Source organism: Sinocyclocheilus rhinocerous, unplaced genomic scaffold, assembly GCF_001515625.1.
Source record: "Sinocyclocheilus rhinocerous isolate Xijiao unplaced genomic scaffold, SAMN03320098_v1.1 scaffold2194, whole genome shotgun sequence".
NCBI classification, from domain to species: Eukaryota; Metazoa; Chordata; class Actinopteri; order Cypriniformes; family Cyprinidae; genus Sinocyclocheilus; species Sinocyclocheilus rhinocerous.
The window spans coordinates 220,813-235,225 of NW_015652304.1; the positions used below are offsets into that span (position 1 = coordinate 220,813).

At 39.5% G+C, this 14,413-nt stretch overlaps 1 protein-coding gene across 1 annotated transcript in view; it reads left to right on the forward strand.

Annotated features, from left to right (window-relative positions):
• The first annotated feature begins 41 nt into the window (after positions 1-41).
• The window catches only part of LOC107714697 (neuronal acetylcholine receptor subunit beta-2-like), a 44,624-nt gene continuing 30,252 nt past the window's right edge, over positions 42-14,413 (forward strand). Inside the window, exon 1 of the mRNA XM_016520649.1 lies at positions 42-356. Coding sequence (XP_016376135.1) covers positions 311-356 — 46 coding nt within the window. The 5' untranslated portion in view covers positions 42-310. The remainder of the gene's footprint in view (positions 357-14,413) is intronic.

Genomic DNA, 14,413 nt, shown 5'->3' on the forward strand with positions numbered 1-14,413 from the left:
CCCTTCGCTGTTTCTGTCATCTCGTTGCATCTCCTCTCATCTCCTCTCGCGCACCGCGACTAGTCCTTCGTCTACCTGGCTGCTCATAAAACCGTTCCCACTCCATCGCTGGGGAAAACCACGCGTTCAGCGACCTACAGCCGCTGACGTAACGATGCCAGGTACCGAATAACGTCGAGAAGAAAGAAAATATATTTAACCCTCGAGCGCGTGTCCACCTCGACAAAGTCACGCTCCGATACGCACGACCACACGCGCGCACGGGAGAGAGCAGTTCACGCGCGGCAGATGCTTCCCAGTCCTCGCTGAGATGATGGCTCTGTGGACGCTCTTCTGCATCCTCGCCATTGTGAAAAGTAAGTTATCTGGTCAAAGCAGGGGGAACGTTACGCTGAGTCTATTATTCGCAAAACAAGTCGTAGCCTACGTAATGCAGGTTGCTGCGCGAGCACAGTCATGTAGGCTATATGATATTGTCATAGATGTATGGAAGCAAACCGTAGCTCTTTTGGAGATGGAGAGATGCTTGGCGGTGGACTATGAATCTATACAATCACTCTGGTGATGTGGTAATATTTCATGTATGACCTGAGTGTTAACGGATATATTATGTCCATATTTTCCTGTAAGTTGCGCACAGCGCGTGCTGTAGCGCATTAATATAGAATCACGGCGGCGGCATGTTGGCTGTTTCTCATTGTGTGCAGAAGTGCTGAGCAGCGGTTATGGCACTGTAAGCCTTAATGATAATACACATCATTATGGCAATGAGCCGCAACCGCCACAACTGCTCAGATGCGATTTTTAGAGTCTCTCTGGGGTCTACTCTTGAGAGATAACATTTAATTTGTGTTTATCACTCAGCAGTGCCTCGCAGGAATGGTTTGGATAGTTGCAAAGCTTGTGTTAAATTGTCATGATCATAAAGCGAGGTTGCAGAAATGGCTTGAAGTGTGCGTGTGGAAACAGAAGGCATGGGTCTTTAACCCCCTGATGCATGCATTATCACTACGGAAAAATAAAGTTTAAGGTTTTCTTTTCAATTCAAAACAAGAATGTAATGATTCCAACCCATTTGTGACTCATCTGTCACCATGAATTTAGGGTTGTATTCTAAAGTGATCTACGTAAATGACCATTTGTTGATACCCCCACCAAAAAAAAGAAAAAAACAAGGACAGAAAGAAAAAAGCATATTGTATAAATATCATAATGAACTGTTATTATATTATTCATATAATATATACATTCCTGTTGCTGTTGCTCTGTATTCACATAATTAAATACAATTACATAATTTATTTTTTGCATTACATCATCATGTAAATATTCCTATAATATTATAAGATAATCACAATAGAATTTTATGGAAATCTCCATTGAAATGCTCAAAATATACCCATCAAAGTCCAATACAGTGGACAGACATATTTTCCATTGTGGGAAGTACACTACAACAAAAAAATGTGACATTACAAATAATGCCTGAATAAAAGTGTAGAAGATCCAGCTTCTTTCTTTAATTGTATTTTACAGATTTTAGAGGCACTTAGTACTACTACTTTTGTCAGCCATGTTTGTTTTATGTGTCATAAATAAAAACACAGTTACTGTATCAGGACAGTTGAATGATCAAAGGAGGATAAAAGACAAAGGAATCCAAAATGAAAATTTGCTGAAACTTTACTCGCCCTCAGTTCATTCATGATGTTGATGATTTTGTTTCTTCATAAGAACAGATTTGGAGAAATTTAGCATTATATCAGTTGCTCACCAGTGGATCCTCTGCAATGAATGGGTGCCGTCAGAATGAGAGTCGAAACAGCTGATAAAAACATCACAATAATCCAGTCCATCAATTAAAGTCTTGCAAAGTGGAAACATGTATTTTTGTAAGAATATTAGAATATTTTGTAAGAATAATTCTTGTAAGTAATTAGCTGTAAAAAGTTACCTGATGATCTCTAACAATCTACTGTTGTCACAACCGGGACAAAGAGGCAGACAGGCAGGTTAACGTAAGTTAGAGAGTTTAATAAAAGGAACTTAGGAGAGGCTTCCAACGGAAAAGAGTTCAACATAGGGAGTAATGGAAGCAAAACAAAGTCTTATCTGGGTCGGCACTACAGTCCTCCGGCCGAGAATTGAGGAATCCGAGGGGAACAGGCAGATCGGAAGGCGAGGAACCAGGACAGAGAAGCTTGCAACCTTGAGACCAGTCGATGTGTGAATGAGGTGAGTGAGTATTTGAGTGGTGTGGTAAGTGGGTGCAGGTGTCCGTGATCAGTAATCAGGTGATTGTGAGCGGGTGTAGGAGGCTGATTCGGCTGGTGAGGCAGGTGTTTCCGTGACAACTGTTGGTGTAACCTAATATAGTCTAATTCAGTCATTTTAAACAATGTTTCATTTAAAACCAGATCATTTAGATCTTACCACAGTTCACCTGTCAAAACATTTTGATGATGTAATGGTTGCAATTTTCCTGTTAGAAACACACTGATTGAACAAGAATTATAACTGAACAAGCTTAGCATGAAAGAAAAAATAAATAAATATGCTTGCACACATACACACACATTGCAGGCTGGTGGAAATCGGCTTAGGTCCTCCTTTCTAAGTGTCAGACCCCAGAAGGCTAATTCAGTTAATTAACTCTGACTACAAGCAAATGAGTAAAAGAACGAATGACCGTCAGATGTGTGGTGAAAGTTAAAGTGGTTTGTTAGGGTCAAAAAAGAGGAGGGCCCTCACTCCACCATCCCACATCCTTCAAGTCCATAGCCGTCTTTTCTTCTTGGTACAGTATAAGCATGTTCAGATTCTCTTCATAAGGATAGATATAGTACTAGTATATTAGTGTATTAAATTCACTAGGCAGTTAATGCAGTTGCCCACCCAATCATATTAGATAACCATTAACTGAAGAGGACTGAAAAGGTTGTTATGGTGATGAACAGACATGCATCCCGTGTGTGAATGATTAGGGTTACGTAATACATAAGGAGTATAGCAGTGGCCTGTTCTCTCATTAAGTGGCATCAAGTCAGAAGCACTGACCTGTATTACATGTTTAGCTTTCGTTCAGCTAAAACTCAACACTCTTTAATTTTGAGTTCATGTTTTGAGAAATAATCTTTTAGGATATGTTAGTTAAACTAAAGTGAAACATTGCAGATGAAATTTTAAAGGGAAAGTTCAACCAAAAATTTTAATTCTGTTACCATTTATTCAGATGATGAATGACATCAGATGAATACAATCAGAGTTATATAAAAAAATTTCCTGGCTCTTCCAAGCTTTATAACGGCAGTGAATGGGGGTCAAGATTTCAAAGCCCAAAAAATACATCCATCCATCATAAAAGTGCTCCACACTTTTATATACACCAGGATGTCATATATATAGTCATATACACCTAGGATGGCTTGAGGGTGAGTAAATCATGGGGTAATTTATCCCTACTTATAAAGATTGTGTCTTTTGAATAGAAACAATGTTTATATGTGAATAAAAACCTAAACAAAATCTATTGACCAAATAAAGCGATCGTGACTCTTCAGAAAACTTGGATTAAACTGCTCAATTCATATGGATTTATGTTCAAATGTATTTATAAACGTTTTGAAGCATCAAAGTATGGTGCAGTGGATTTTAAATCGAGGGACAAAAATGTCTCAGGTTTTTTTAAATTTTATTTAGGATCAGAACTGACAGGAAGCAAAGTGGGAGAGAGATAGGGGTGCGGGATCGGGAAAGGTCCTTGAGTCAGCATTTGAACTCAGGATGCCCGTAGTGCAATGGCTCAGGTTTAATTAAAAATATCTTCATTTGTGTTGAATGAAAAAAGAATAAACATCTTATTTGTTTGGAACGACAGGAGGGTGAGTAAATGACAGAATTTTCATTTTTGGGTGAACTATCCCTTAATAGCACTACTTCCACCACATTTTACCTAATAATGTAATCAGTTTGAGTCAGTAATATGAAATAATATCGCCGTAATAAAATCTAGTAGATAGATAGATAGGTAGGTAGATAGATAGATAGATAGATAGATAGATATGAACTTGAAGCACATTTTTATTACCTGGCAAAAAATGTTTTTGCAGCAAAAAGTGCTGTACAGGCATATAGTAGGATAGGAAGGCACAGTATTCATAGGCACCCACCCAGCCAAAATATATGGTGAATCAATATTCAGTTCCTCTCACCTCGTCCATTCTGCCCATGCATTAACTGTAATTAATGTCAGCAAGTCGGTCCTGGCTCTGCTTTGCTGAACGTCTTTCTGTTCAGCCTCTCTTTATCAAGGAGGAGCAGATTTGGCAGTGATTTGGACTAAATACAGCTTCGGCCTTGAGGGAGCTGTAAAAACAGACAAAGACTGTTGTGGAGTGACTTACGGCCCACCTTTATCTACCGGCTGATCGATGGTGGAGAAACAAAGGGTCGAGCCCTCTCCACCTCCTGCATTATAACTCTGCTACAAACTCACACCCAGGAATCAGACTTTACAACATACCGCTACATAAGCCAAAGATGAGATGGATGGATGGATGTTTTCAAACAGAGCACACTAGCTGGCAGCGGACGGTGGAACAGAAGGCAGACTTTGACATGGAATAGTCAGGAAAGAATCAGTGGACATCGTTCGGTGTGTTTCTTCAAGAACGAGACAGATCTCAAAGCTGCGGGCTTGCATACTAATCAAATTACATGTACGCAAACTTGCCCATGCGTGTATCACCGTCTTTCCCATTCGCACACACGCATAAAAAGATGCGCATTTTGAGGGGTCAATAAAGAGCAGTGAGTATAGGTGCGGATGGGAGGTTCACCTCCTGGTCTATTTTTAGCGTTTTTTATTCACACCTCAGCACACACACTCCTCCTCGCAGAGTCTGTGTCTCTCCCTTACTTTCGGTTAAACACACTAACTCTCAAAGGACTTTCAAGGACGTTCTGCCATCTTCTTTTAGTACATAAACCGATCGCAAACCCCACCTTGCCTCTCAGAGTGTTTACACACTTGAAACTTCTCCATCTAGTTTAAATGAACTGTTCACTCAGAAAATAAAGTTCTGTCATCATTTACTCACCCTCATGTCGTTCCAAACCTGTATGGCTTACTTTCTTATGTGGAACACAATAAGGAGATTATTTTCCATCCAATTACCACACAATGAATATGTAGCTTTAAAGCTACAAAAATGAGGACAAAGCTTTGGGAAGATGATCCATACACTTGTGTGCTGTTTGAAGCCATACAATAGCTGTGGTTCAGAAATAGATCAAATTAAAATCTTTCCATGGGAATATTCTGTGAGCTGTTAACCCGAGAACTGACTGTGTCATCTAGAGCTAGATCAGAGAGGTTTTGTGAATTGAATCAACCGATTAGTTGAAAAGATCTTACTCAAAAGAACTGTTTGTTCACCAATCGGACATCACTTCTCTCATGAACACTAGTAGGAGTGCTAGGAAGAAGACTTGGAATATGTGCATTGTAAGCTACATGGACCACTTTTATGCTACTTTTGTTGTGAATTTTGCATAATTTTTGAAGCTGTGAAGGTCCCATTCATTGTAATTGCATGTAAAAGTATTACATATCAAATTTCTGCTTTTGAACTTTCTGTTCAGAAAAGAATGCTGAGAAAAGCATTGTGGTTGCCATATCATGGTTAGCACAACTGTCTTCAACACTGATAATATAAAATGAAATCAAAATCTTGAATAAGTGACACTGCAGAATGGAGGAATGATTGCTTTTGCCATCACAGCAATAAATTATATACTTTATTTATCATATACAATATACATTAACAAAATTTTTTTTTTTTAAATTATAATAATATTTCACAATATTACTGTTTTTACTGTATTTTTGATCTAATAAATGCAAAAACAATAAAAAATCTTACTGGCCTAAAACTTTTGAACAGTAGTGTACATTGAACACACAAACCCTATTTTTCTTTCCTGTCTTTCTCTGTTTTTTTCTCTTTGCTGCTTCATGTAGATTGTGGCTTATATGTGCATATAACATGCTTACATTGCACTCTTGTCATCTGATCTGTAGGTCAGTCATGCTGGCTCAACACTTTAACCCATCTAGATAAGGCAGTGATCTGGCACTCTGGTCTGCTCTCATATCTCTGATCCACAGATCATTTCAACAGCCAGCAAATGATACTGAGGTTTTCCAGTTTCACACAGATATCCAACCAGCATGTTTCGCATGCTAATCTTCTACAGTAGTTGGAATATCTGTCAAAAAAGCTTATAGACCAGAGGTCTTCAGCCTTTTCATGCCAAGGTCCCCTTAAACAGACCGAGAAACAGAGAGAGAGATGCATTTTTAAGCTGGCTGCATGATAACAATGAATATGGTACCATATGAATGTATTTACATACATACAATATTAATGTATTTACATACTTTCATTGCAAAGCCATGAAAATAACCATTGACATACATATATATCATACTTGTATATTATACAGTACTATACATTGCATTGAGCTTCTTTAGTTTTTGCTTGACGTTAATGCAATATAGTATTTTCGTTTAACACTTTTTTATGATTTAAAAAAGAAAACATGAATTGTGTTATGTGAGGTAAAAAGCACAGAACTATGATTCAGCAAAGACCTTATGAATATTCATAACTTGTTACCTTATTTATTCTGCGTTGACCTTTTGTTCATTATATTCTGTCATCAGGCAAAACACATGCCCAGATTATTTGTAGAGAAAGATGGACTATGATGTTCTTGAGATGTCAAGAATTTTCCTGGGGGACAGAAAGAGAAAGCAAGCAAGTAATGTGGAGAGAAAAAGAGGCTTTTTAACTTTTAGCTTTTTGGATGGCAAGGCTTTTACTAACAGTAGAGCTTTATCATTTATTTTACGAGGACAACTTAAAAACAGCTGTAGATTAATTAAAGAATATGAGATCTCATATTCATCAGCTTCACTTTTTAATATATTCAAGGTAAAAAAACTGATTTGAGAAAGAATTTAATGGAATCTAATAAATGTAAACACAAAATTTATTTTATGCAAATATGCATTATACATTGTTGAAGCAAAATAAACCTTTTTTTTTTTTTTTTGTAAAACGATTTTTTTTTTTGGTGATCAACACTTTTTAATAATGAATGCATTTCATTACTTGAAATATCTAAACAAAACTCCAGGACAACAAGGTCTAATGGTCAGGTGTATTAATTTCTGATGAGCTGCTGTTTTTTAATCCAGATGTGCCCATGTGTTGCCAAGCCAATGTTCATTTTAGATGATAGCAAACAAGCTCAGACAAGCCATTCCAAATCAACCAGACATAAACCTGCCAATTGTAAACACTCAATTTTCAGAACCTTTTTGTGTCTATGGAGCATATAGTGATGGTACAGAAGAAAGCCAGATCCAGAAACGGCACACAATGTATGAAGGGAAGCATAACAATAAAACAGGTTCAGAGTGCTATCGATCCGTTTACAGCACATTTAAAGAGGGCACTGTGTGTTCAAAGCTGAATAAGAGTGTTGTTGAATTGCTGAAAGGCTGATCTTTCGCTTCAGCCTTTAGAACATAGTGATGTGCACAAATGCAGTGATTACAATGTTTCATGCATCAATCAGCAATGCAGATGTGGTTTTATTGCACAGAACGAAAAAACAGTTTACGTATGTAATGATTCTTATGACATAAAATGACATTCTGAAATAACAATACGATTTGAGCAATTTCTAATTCTGCTGGTAAACAAAAAAGTGGCATCAAAACCATATTTTGAAAGGTAGAATTTGGGGACATATTGTCAGGCAGGATTATCCTGTAAAGGAGACAATGTCAGCCAGATTAGATTATGAAGCCGACTCCCCTCGTGTCCTTGTGGGATGGATGCGGTATGTGTGATGCAATGCGATGTGCGGTAACACAATAGCTTTCTATGGCCAGCAATTTGTTTGGCCTGTCTTTGGAAGCTTTCACCGTTATGAGTGTGCTTTAGATGCTCAGATCAATACCATCAGCTCTAAGCATCTGTCTAAAACACATCGTCCTATTCCTCCTAAATCAACTTCTCTATTTTTTTTACTGCAGAAATGCAGCAAATAAATATAGCACAGATATGTATATAATAGCCAGAATGGAGAGACTTATTTTATGCAGGGGATATTTAGGCCTATCAGCTATTCACAGCTGAATGTACTGTATGAATGTGCCACATGCATATGAGCTTTTTTGTATGTTGGCATTGGAATGTCCTCTTTGACACCTTTGACCAGTATTATGTCATTCATTCATTAAAATACTATCTAGTATGTGCATGAGTGAACATGTATGTGTGTATGTTAACTAACCTACATAAATGTGGTTTGATAAGACTGGGGAAAGGGATAAAGGGATAGTCCACCCAAAAATGAACATTTTGTCATTATTTATCTATCCTCATGCCATGAATTTCTTTTTTTTTTTGGCAGAAAAAAATTATATTTTGAAGAATGTTGGTAAACAACCCATTTTGGCTCCCATTTATATCCATGGATTGTGTGTGTGTGTGTGTATATGTTTTTTTTTACTCAGAAAAAAGTGGGTGAGTAAATTATGAGTGTGACTTGTCTCTTGAAAGAAAAAAGATGGAAAAATTATCATTTCATTTTGTGAGGAATTTATAACAAAAAAAATATTTTTATCTCAAAAATTTGAGACCTGTAATATTTTTGGATGATCTGCTTTATTTCTAGGTTATTTGTTAAATGTTATAATGACTGAAAGATACTGTATGGACTTATAATATAGGTTCAATATAATGTAGTAAAAAAAGAGGTATATTATTATTTATATTATTTCAAATAATAACGAGATTATTTGCTTTGAAAACATATTATTCATGTCAGATCAAACAGTCTGTGAGTTAATAAGGAAAATGTAAAACATGTCAGAATTGCCCGTGGTCTCCCCCTACAATATTTTTCTCTACACAAGCCAAAGCGCAAGGAAACATTATAAGCACTTATAGAGAGAGCTGGAGAAGACAACATCCCACTGCCTGGTTTTATATAGCACAGCAAACACACAGAGAGAGGATCAAAGAAGAAGAGAAAACATGCTGATTTATTAAAATACCTTCTGCCTCAACACAACCCCGCACAACATTGTCTTAAAGAGGACAGAGAGAGAGGAAAGGATGGATGGATGGACTGAGAGAAAAGAGGATGGAGGATGACAAGAGGAAAGAGAAAGAAAAGGAAATTAGGATAGTCATTGCAGCATTTGCTGAACATTAACAGTTATTTCAAAACCATGGACATAAATAAGGGGTTGGTCTTCTGTTTGCTGTTATAATAGCTTTCAGTCCTCAGGGAAGGCTTCATACTTGATGATGGAACAGGGGTTTGTTCCTATTTAAATGCAGTTGTGATCTTAATTCATCTCACAGATGTGGTGTTTAGGCTTTGTGAAGGCCAGTCAAGATCTTCCACGCCAGACTCAGTGAACCTTTTCTATGTGAACCTTGCTTTGTGTATTATGATTCTGGAGCAGGACAAGTATGCCCAGTTCTACTAAAATGTTTGTTTAAGGATACTGAATGACTGTATTCTTGATTTTATGTACCCTTTAGTAGTAGGAGAAGTTGAAAAAAACAAATCAGAAAGGGGTGTCCACATACTTTTGGCAATCTGTGTAAAATTTGACTCTTTTGTACACTACTGTTGAAAAATGTTTTGGGTAGGTAGGATTTTTCAGTGCTTTTGAAAGAAGTCTCTTATGCTCACCAAGGCTACATTTATTCAGTCAAAAAATTCAATAAAATAGTAATATTATTACAATTTAAAATTACAGTTTTCTATTTGAATATATTTAAAATTCAATTTATTCCTGCGATGGCAAAGCAGAATTTTCAGCATCATTACTTCAGTCTTCAGTGTCACATGATCCTTCAGAAATCATTCTGATTTGGTTCTTATTTTTGTGGAAACTGTGATACATTTTGTTTTCAGGATTCTTTGATAAATAGAAAGTTCAAAAGAACCGCATTTATTTAGGCTACTGTTACTTTTGATCAGTTTTCAGCATCTTTGCACACATTTACTCTATCCACGAAGCCAATGTATAGTTCTTCTCAACTGTTTACATATCCTTTGCAGATTTTTAAATAAAAGCTATCATATGATTTTCATTTTTTACTTTATTTTAATTTTTGAATTGGTTTCTGCTCTAATGATGTTAAAGCAAATAAGATACAATTACACAAATTATTCTGTTCAAAAGGTGATTCCTTGATATCTTTGATTACTTCTGAGTATTGCCTTATAATATGTAAATATCGGTTATGCAGCATCTTCATGGTATAAAAAATAAATCTTCATCTTCAAAATTTTATTTTCTATTTTTTTTTTAAAGCTTAACATCTTACAGATTAGAATAACATCTTATTTAAATGTATGATTTAAAAATGTTATGTAACACTCACCATATTTATTAATATAAATAAAGACACACAAGCACACAACTCACCAAATCAGGTAACTCACTCTCTCATAGTCCTTTTTAAAAGGGTCATGACATGGATTTTTAAGGCTCCTTTAAGACTTTGCATTTTTTTTAAACAGGACGTGAATATTCTTTTACTCTTACATTTGTCCTGTTGTTGACAGACTCGAGCGCAAGGCGAAATCTGTCAAAATGTGAACTTGCATCGGTATACTATAGTGTAGAAAGCATCAGTGATTTTAATGGGTCCTCCTATTTGCTTTTGACATGATGTGACGTTCATGTCCGGTGTAGACAGAGTAAATGAACGCCAGTGGATGGGGCCTATGTGTAACGCCACACCAGCAGAGGGAGCCCTCGCCTGAGTACTGACTGTGTACCGCTCCCTCTGCTTCTGCGTTCATTTCCTGTTTGATCAGTATTTAGCAAGGAACTGTGTGTTTGCTCATTGCGAAGTATTGCCAGTTTACCTGCCTTACCAAGCGTTTCCATTGTTTTCTGCCTGCCTATTCTGTGTATGATTCTGCCTGATTATCTGCTCTACGGTTACTGATTTACCCCTTTGGATTGATAGCCTGATTTGGACTGATGATTGTGTTTGGACCTTTTGCCTGCTTACTCGTCTCTGCCTTTTGGATCTCCCTTGTGTATGTTGAAAGATTGGACTGCTGTTACGGTACTGACTCTCTGCCTGTTATTTCTATTAATAAACTTCTGCAAATGGATTCTAACGCTGCCTCAGCCTCACTGTTACACTATGGTGCAGTGATGTATAATTATTCATCAACGTCTTGCTCTGGAGGCAGTCATATGCAAATATATTTATGAGTGTGATGTCACAGATCCCACAATATGCATTTCTGGAGTTTGATTAAATAAATGCTGTTATAATGAGGATATTTTCTGTAATTAATTACTCACCCTCATGTCATTTCAAACCCATAAGACAACCCCGTTTCAAACCCGTTCATCTTCGGAACACAAGAGAGAGCTTTCTGACCCTCCATAGAAAGCAACAGAACTAACACATTCAAGGCCCACTGCTGTCTATGCAGGGACAGAAAGTTCTTGGATTTAATCAAAAATGTTAATTTGTATTCCGAAAATAAACTAAGGTCTTATGGGTTTGAAACGACATGAGGGTGAGTAATTAAAGACGTTAATAGTACAAAGAAGATCTCATATTTAAAAAAATTTAAGGAAAATTTGATTGCTCATATCACGACCTCTTTAAGACAGGAACAATAAAAGAAGGGAAACTGAGCAGAAAAGGGATACTGCATTTAAACAGACAGAGAGATTTAGAGGACTGTATGTGCAGGTGGACATCACAGAGGAGAAAGAGAGAGTTTATGGTGTGCGATTAGAGTCTTCATTGATCTGTGCCATAGAAACATCTTTCCTGTCCACTGAACACAACAAGAGCGGCAAGAACAAGCCAATAAGAGAGGGAGACAGAGGACAGGATGGATGAGTAGTTAGTGAGAGAGACAGAGACAGAAATGTATTATGCTGAACCTGAGAAAGGAGAAAACAAGAAGATGGGTGAAGTGGAGACCAATACGCTACACCATCTCTCAGTGCAATATGAAAGAGAATATTTGACTTGCTTGTCATATACAGAGTCATTTTATATTGCATCTAGTAAAGATTACAATATTGTTACGTTCTGTGCTGTGGTGGTAGTGAAGATTAGCATACAAAGGAATGTGCCCTATGTAACTAATAAACTCAAGTGGGGAAAACAGCTTTTACTTGATTTGATGAATAAAGCCATCTCACTGGATTGATCTGTAGGTGCTATTAGTCAATTGCATGAAGCAAGCTTGCGACAAGGGTTTTATAAGCACGCAATGATGGGTGTTTGCCTGTCACTCACAAAAATAAAAGAGATTTGAGGCAATGCTTTTCTGCTATCCTGCCAAAGGCTGAAAGCTGCCGTTGCCTATCGATACTTCACTCGTACTGTGTCTTGCAGAGCTGCACGAGCCTATGGCAACGAAGCCCGCCAGAATGGGATGGGGCCATCTGGCTATATAAGCGGGCATTTCGCCATAGGATCCTCAGATTTCTTCTCCTTCACCGACAACTGCAAGATCTTCGCTCTTCGAGACTCGAAGCCTTTGCCGTGAACAAGCCTCGCAGCGGATCTAGACCCCTTCCTGCTCGAATGACTTCGCCACTCCCCTTCAGGTCCCCTTCTGCCATCCGGCGATTTCTCTATTAGAGCAAATTTCTAAGAGCAAATTTTCTCGGTGTTGTCACAAATGCAGCGCCGTTATTGTCGCTCGTGCAGGGCTCCCTGCATGCCGCTGACAAACACGGCGAGTGGGTTTCATGCTTGGGCGCCGCCTACGCTGAAACTGCACTCACTGAGACAGAATGTCCTCATTGCGAGGATATGAGTCTCGCCTCTCTGCGCTTGTGGTTAGCTTTCTTTTTAGAGGAACCTGTGAGGAAAAAGCAGCGGGGCAGAGTAACTCGGCTCTCGGAGACAAGTGAGCCCACGCCAGCTGAGCCCCCACGTGCCTCACTCTCTCCTCATAGAGAGGTTTCTCCCATCCTCTTCACTCACCCGGACCAGCATCCCTCTGCGGCTGCGAGTGATCTGGTCTCGTTTGGTGGGAGCGAGTGCGATGACATGGATGGCAGCATGTCTCTGGCGGCTTCAGATGCGGAGGAGCTGTCACGTCGGTTCAGAGCAAAGACGCACACGTCCTGTGCGCCGAGGTTATGAATTTGCTGGTGAAAGGAGCCATAGAAATGGTTCCCCCGGCTCAGAGCGAGTCAGGCTTCTACAGCCGATACTTCCTCGTCCCCATAAAGGATGGCGGCCTAAGACCCATCCTCGATCTCAGACATCTGAACCGCGCCCTCATGAAACAGCCGTTCAGGATGATTACATTGAAGCAGATCCTCTTGCAAGTGTGCCCAGGGGACTGGTTCTTTTCGCTGGATCTGAAAGACGCCTACTTTCACATCCAGATAGCCCCCCACCAGAGACAATTCTTGAGATTCGAGGGAGTGGCTTATCAATACACAATCCTTCCCTTTGGACAGACCCTAGCTCCTCACACTTTTACGAAGTGCATGGATGCGGCTTTTTCCCCGCTGAGACAGATGAGAATCCGCATTCTGAACTACATCAATGACTGGCTCATTCTGGCCCAGTCGGAGGACGAGCTACTATCTCACACATCCTTCCTCCTCAGCACTTAGAATGCCTGGGACTCAGGGTCAATTTTGCCAAGAGTGCGCTGTCCCCCAGCCAGCGGATATCATTCCTGGGAACAGTTCTCGACTCAGCCCAAATGAGGGCGGTAGTCGTGCCAGAACGTGCACTGGCCATTCAGCAGCTCGTGGCCTCATTCAAAATTGGAGCCTCTCGCCCTCTCAAGGCATTTCAAAAGATGCTGGGCCTCATGGCCTCCGAGTCTCCAGTACTTCAGTTGGGTCTGCATCGCATGCGGCCCCTTCAGTACTGGCTGAGCTCTGGCCCCTTGGAAAGACCCTCAGTGGATGGAACGGCGCGTGCCCTTGGGAATGGTCTGCAGAAGGAAGGTGGTCTCGACAGACGCTTCCAACACAGGTTGGGGAGTGCTGTGCGACGGCAAACTGGCTTTCGGCCACTGGTCGAAAGAGGAGGGTCGGCTTCACATCAACTGCCTGGAAATGCTGGCAGTATGTTTGGGCCTTCGCACCTTTCTGCCAGACCTGAGGGGACACCACGTCTTAGTCCGTTCGGACAGCATGATGGTGGTGTCCTATATAAATCGCCAGGGCGGTCTCCTCGAAGCGCCTCTTCATTCTGGTAGAGCGCCTCTCGGAACTCTCGGAATTCAACTTGCGTTCACTGAGAGCAACACATGTGCCGGGCAGGCTGAACCAGGGAGCAGACAGAGCAGACAT